At 53.5% G+C, this 5,849-nt stretch overlaps 1 protein-coding gene across 1 annotated transcript in view; it reads left to right on the top strand.

The window, feature by feature from the left end:
- FGD2 (FYVE, RhoGEF and PH domain containing 2) overlaps positions 1-5,784 on the top strand; it is a 24,597-nt gene extending 18,813 nt beyond the window's left edge. The window contains exons 14-16 of the mRNA XM_011986613.1: positions 3,021-3,167; positions 4,661-4,807; positions 5,178-5,784. Of these exons, the coding sequence (XP_011842003.1) occupies positions 3,021-3,167; positions 4,661-4,807; positions 5,178-5,393 (510 nt within the window). The 3' untranslated portion in view covers positions 5,394-5,784. The remainder of the gene's footprint in view (positions 1-3,020; positions 3,168-4,660; positions 4,808-5,177) is intronic.
- Positions 5,785-5,849: the final 65 nt, after the last annotated feature.

Below are 5,849 nucleotides of genomic sequence, written 5' to 3' on the forward strand. Positions count from 1 at the left end.
GGCCTCTACCCTCCCAGCTCAGGCCCTGCTGTCCCCATCCTGGCCAAATCTGCTGGCTTCAACCAGTGCAACCCAGTGGCGTTGGGCACTAGCTCATCTGGCCCTCACAGCACACCTCAGGGGGCTGCTATGCTCCCGTTTTATAAATGGGAAAATGAGACCCATTGAGGATTTAATTACTTGTTCAAGGCACCTCTGAAGCTGATCCTATGAATTTATCTGCCTTCTCATCATCATTTTCCATGACCCTGAGACCCAGAGCTAGGAAATGGTCTCCAGTTCCAGTGGAGGGGCATCCAGCCCTGTACCCCCTCAGGCCTTGCCCCACCACCACACCAGGCCCATGCCCACTGTGCACCCACCCACCCCTGTCATCCTCTCTTCTCTACCTGCTTTGGCTAACTGTCCTCTCTTCTCTGCAAGCCCTCAGCACCCTGGCACCTGATGGATTCTGTTGCCAACTCTGCCTACTGGTTCAGGCCTCAGTTTCCTTACCTCCACCATGGGGATCATGAAACCCACCTCCAGTGTGGCAGTGAGGATTCAACCAAAAAACATTCTCTCCCTTCCCTCTCCTTCTCTTTCTCTTTCCCCCTCCTCCATAGCTCAGGTAGGGCATCCAGTGCGGGTGAGCTACCAGCTTCTTGAGGAAGGAACTGTGTCCCTCCAGTTCCTCCTCTTATCAACCCAGGCCCCGTTATCAGAGGCAGATCTTGCTTTGCTTTTTAAGCATCTGCTGTACTTGAGCTGTACTCTGTTGACATCACAACCCCCTCTGTTTACTCTGCAAACAGAGAAGCCCTTTGCAACCTCAGTCTTTGATGACCTCTAGAGGACAGGAGGAGTCTAGCTGGACAGGTTGGGGCCAGTCAGGGAGGTGTCCCCAAAACGTGTTAAACTGCAATCAGGACATAGTCCATTTCTAGGACTGGGAACACACCTGCATTCAGATGTCAGTGATGAGTTACATCCCGAAGCCAAATAGAAAGGATGTGGGGATTGGCTACTGTTCCTGGTGATTCACATCTGTAAATAAGAGTTGAACTGATTCACACGTGTGACTGAAAGTAGTTCTTTAAAAATTACTTAAAATAGTGAACTACAAAGAGGCACAAAGAATAACAACACCCATGTAGCTGCCTTCCAGCTTAAGATAGAAAATATTCTCACAACTAAACTAAATGTATGATCCTTGCTTGGATTCTTTCTGGGGTAAAATAAAGCCATCAAGGTCGCTCTTGGGACCATTGGGAGATATTTGATTTTGTAACATATCTAGATAATAATATTGTATCAACTGGGTGCAGTGGTTCACACCGGTAATCCCAGCACTTTGGGAGACCGAGGTGAGCGGATCACCTGAGGCCAGGAGTTCGAGAACAGCCTGGCCAACAGCCCCATCTCTACTAAAAATACAAAAATTAGCCAGATGTGGTGGTGTACACTTGTAATCCCAGCAACTCGGGAGGTTGAGGCAGGAGAATCGCTTGAACCCAGGAGGTGGAGGTTGCAGTGAACCCAGATCGCGCCACTGTACTCCAGCCGGGGCAACAAGAGCAAAACTCCATCTCAAAAAAATAAAAATAATAATACTGTATCAATGTGAAATTTCCTGAGTGTGACCATGACACTGTGGATAGGTAGAAGAATGGCTTGTTCTTAGGAGACACCAGCTACATATATAAGGGTGAGGTGTCATGATGACTGTAATTTATCCTCAAACGGATCAGAAAAAAATAAAATACATACACATAGAGAGAGACAGAGAGCAAATGTGGTACAAATGTTAATAATTAGTGAGTTCAGTGGGTGGTATCATTGTATTATTTGTTCAATTTGTCGGTTTGAAATTTTTCAAAATTAAAAGTTGTTAGAGGAAAAAAATTTACTAATTATATTTAAACACTGAAATCTCTCAATAAAAAAATAAAATGCTCCTAAGGTAGCTGAAGCCCCGTGTGGGGCTGTGCCCTGACCATGGGTTTCTCGTGCCTGTGCAGACCTTCGTGCCTGCTGAGCCAGTGAGTCATCCTTTCGGTGGTTCGGGTGCCAGTTTCTGTCTCCCCTGCCTGCCAGACGGGAATCCTTGTGAGGGTGGGGCAGGGCCAGGCTTTCTTCTCCACATCCTGCCAGGCCATGCTCTGTGCTAGGCACACAGAGGAGCTCCCTGTGGGCTGGGGCTGCCTGACGAACAACACTCCCCGCTCTGCCCCTTTCTCCTGCGCTCCATCTCCAAGCCCACATCTGGGCTCCCCTTGGTGCCAAGTCTTCCTTGCAGTCATGCCTTGAGGCACCCAGAGTTCCTCTCTGAGTCTTCCCAGGCCCCTTTTACCTGGTCTCCCAACATGATCCATGTCAGCCTTGGGGGGATGTCTTCGTGGTGACTGAGGGTGGGCCCCGCTCCACAGAGTACCCATGTAAAAACAACCAGCCTATCATTTTTAGATGAACATACACTTGACTCCATGATGGCGCAGAACACAAAGTCCACCTGAGTCTTAAAGCTAAACTGTGGGTCTTGAAAGACACACCCTGTTTGTGGAGGGCCTGTCTGCCAGTTAACAGTGTGGCTCTCAGGGTCAGGAGAGGACAAAAGCTGGGCCCTGCTTGCCTGATGGGGTCTTTGGGAGAGTCAGGTGAGATGGCAGAGAGGACAGCACTTGGAAAAGTGAATCAGATGCAGAGGTCTGTCTGGGGCAAGCCCTTGGGTTCACCGCTACCCTCACTCGGAGGGAACCTGGAGGAGAGAGAAGTTATGGCCCTTGCGATGGGGGCCGGGTCTTGAACTCTCAGTCTAAGAGCCCCGAGTCTGAGCTCCCCCATGCACTGCAGCCTCCAGGCAGTTGGGCCTCACCAGCATCGGGCACCATTCCTGCTCTGCCTCCATTCCTCTCTCGAACCTTTCTTTTCCTCCCCCGGTCCCTGGTTGCTCTCATGCCCCCACCTGCCCGCCAAGGCAGGAGCCCAGCCCTCCGGTGCCTGGTCTCAGCCCCACGCCCCCGTGTGTGTGTCCTCCTCAGGTGGTGTGTGCGAGGTGCTCCGACTACCGGGCCGAGCTGAAATATAACGACAATAGGCCAAACCGAGTCTGCCTCCACTGCTACACATTCCTCACTGGAAACGTGCTCCCTGAGGCCAAGGAGGACAAGAGGCGGGGCATCCTGGAGGTGAGGGCCACTGTCTCCATGCTCACCATCCGTCCTCTTTTCAGGGAATGTGTGCCCAGCAACCACCCTGGGCTGACACTGTCCAGTGCTGAGGAATAAGCCAGCCGTGGTCACACCTTCCCTCCACTCCCTCCTCCTCTCTCTGCCCACAGACCCCGGTCTCTCCCCACAGCCCAGGCAGTGCGGAGCCTGTCACCAAATGGAGGTACCCTTTGGCTGCAGGCTGTCATCCACATTCTTCTGCGCTTCCTCTATGTCCTCATCCAATAGTACGCCCCCTCTCGACAGCTCCTGTTCACATCCCCACGTCCTGCCTCAACAGTCCCAGGGCGACAAGAGCTGGTCACTGATTCCATTTTACAGATGGGAACACTGAGGCTCCAGGTCAGACAGATTGGAGACTCCATTCTAACTGGAAGGGACTCCAGGAGCCAGTCAGTCTTATCCCATGGAGACCCAGGGCTGGAGAAGTGACTTGCCCAAGATCACACAGCAAGTTAGGAGCCAGCTCTCTGATCTCAGCCACAGATGTTCTTTCTGTTGCCCTGGGGGCCTCACTGAGCCACACTTGCCCCCACAGGTGCTCCCTTGTGGGGGTACAACTGTGCTCAGCTAAGCACCACAAATACAATGTCACCCAGCCCAGCATCGGTACCACCATCCACTGCCCCTCCCTCATGAAGGCCAGGTTGATATCCTACTGTCCCTGGGAGGTGGGAGAAGGTCCAGCCTGTGCCAGCTGAGATTCACTCCCAGGTTCAACTTGGCCTCTTTTGGCCAGGTGGGATGGCTCATACCTGTAATCCCAGCACTTTGGGAGGCCGAGGTGGACGGATCACCTGAGATCAGGAGTTCGAGACCAGCCTGGCCAACATGGTGAAGCCCCGTCTCTACTAAAAATACAAAAAAAAAAAAAAAAATCATCCGGGCATGGTGGTGCATGCATGTAATCCCAGCTACTCAGGAGGTTGAGGCAGGAGAATCTCTTGAACCCGGGAGGTGAAGGTTGCAATGAGTCAAGATTGCACCATTGCACTCCAGCCTGAGCAACAAGAGCGGAACTCCATCTCAAAAAAAAAAAAAAGTTGGCCTCTTTCCATGAGCATCTGCCCCCTTTCCAATCCTCCCCATTCTTCCAGGCCCAGGACCCCCCTGACCGCTAGGCAACACAGCCTGCTGCTGGAGATGCTCAGCCCCTTCTCGGGGCCCAATTCTGTTTCCTGGAGCAGCTCCAGGCACCCTCCCGGCACCTGCCCCTTGTGGGCACACACACGACAGGTTCAGGCAGGCTGGCGTTTGACTGCAGCTCTGCCACTGGCCAGCTAGCTGTGTGACCACAGGCACTTGATGGGACCTCTCTGAGTCTCCAGGACCAAGGACCTCTCCATTCAGTACTGCTGTAAGGATTGGAGATAGTAACTGTCAAGCTCCCAGACCAACATCTGGCACTTGCGGCTGCTCTGTTCCCTGACAGTCCCTCCTTCTGGTTTTAGAAAGGGTCCTCAGCCACGCCTGACCAGAGCCTGATGTGCAGCTTCCTGCAGCTCACTGGGGACAAGTGGGGCAAGAGTGGCCCCCGGGGCTGGTGTGTGATCCCTCGGGATGACCCCCTTGTGCTCTATGTCTACGCTGCCCCTCAGGTAAGGCCACCACCTACCCGTCCCCCACCAGGCCCTGGCCTTCCCACAGCATGTGTATGGTGGGGGTCAGGGGTGAACATTGCTAGCTCCATATGTCAGATAGGGAAACTGAGGCCCAATGAGGATGTGGTATCCTGGAGTCTCAAGGTTAGTAAGTTTCAGAATTGGGCCCTGACTCTAGGTCACCACTGCTTTGACCTCAGAGGCAGCCATTTCTTCTCTCCTCTTCCTCAATGGCCTTCACCAGCCCACCCCCAACCCATGGGGGTTTGAGGTGTGAGCTGTGCATGAGTGGCTGTTACCTTCACAATGGCTATCTGGGGCAGTAAGACAGAGGGGATAGTGGCCCACTGCTCTCTCCTCCCCCCAGGACATGAGGGCTCACACCTCCATCCCCCTGCTGGGCTACCAGGTGACCGTTGGGCCCCAGGGGGACCCTCGGGTCTTCCAGCTACAGCAGTCAGGCCAACTCTACACTTTCAAGGCCGAGACAGAGGAGCTGAAGGGCCGCTGGGTGAAGGCCATGGAGCGGGCGGCCAGTGGATGGAGTCCCAGCTGGCCCAACGACGGGGACCTGTCCGACTGAGCCACTGCCAGCCACTCTCCTGCCCACCTCTCCCCACCCTGAACCCAGCTCCTGCCACAGACTGACCCTGTGGCCTCAGGACCCACTGCCCCAAGGGGTGCTTTCACAGAATTGATTCAGCCACCTGCGCTCAGGCCATGTGTCCCGATCTGGGATGCAGAAAATATGGGTCCATTCCTTTCTAGAAAGGGGACAACCAAGTGTCTCAGTTTGCCTTGCGGGGAGCGGGCTCCTGGGCCATGGGACTTCCAGTGCTGAAACTGGGAAAGCCCCAGGTAACCCCGGACTGGTGGTATCATAGTGTGGTTTTCAACCAGGGCTGCTCATTTGTGTCTCCCGGGGAGCTTTTAAAGAGTACTGGTGAAAAACACATAGTAAATTAATTTTAAAATGTAGAAAACAATGCCTGTAGTGAAGCACCACCAACCAGTTAATTGGTCTGCGATGGGGGAGGCA

Source organism: Mandrillus leucophaeus, unplaced genomic scaffold (genome assembly GCF_000951045.1).
Source record: "Mandrillus leucophaeus isolate KB7577 unplaced genomic scaffold, Mleu.le_1.0 Scaffold3, whole genome shotgun sequence".
NCBI classification, from domain to species: Eukaryota; Metazoa; Chordata; class Mammalia; order Primates; family Cercopithecidae; genus Mandrillus; species Mandrillus leucophaeus.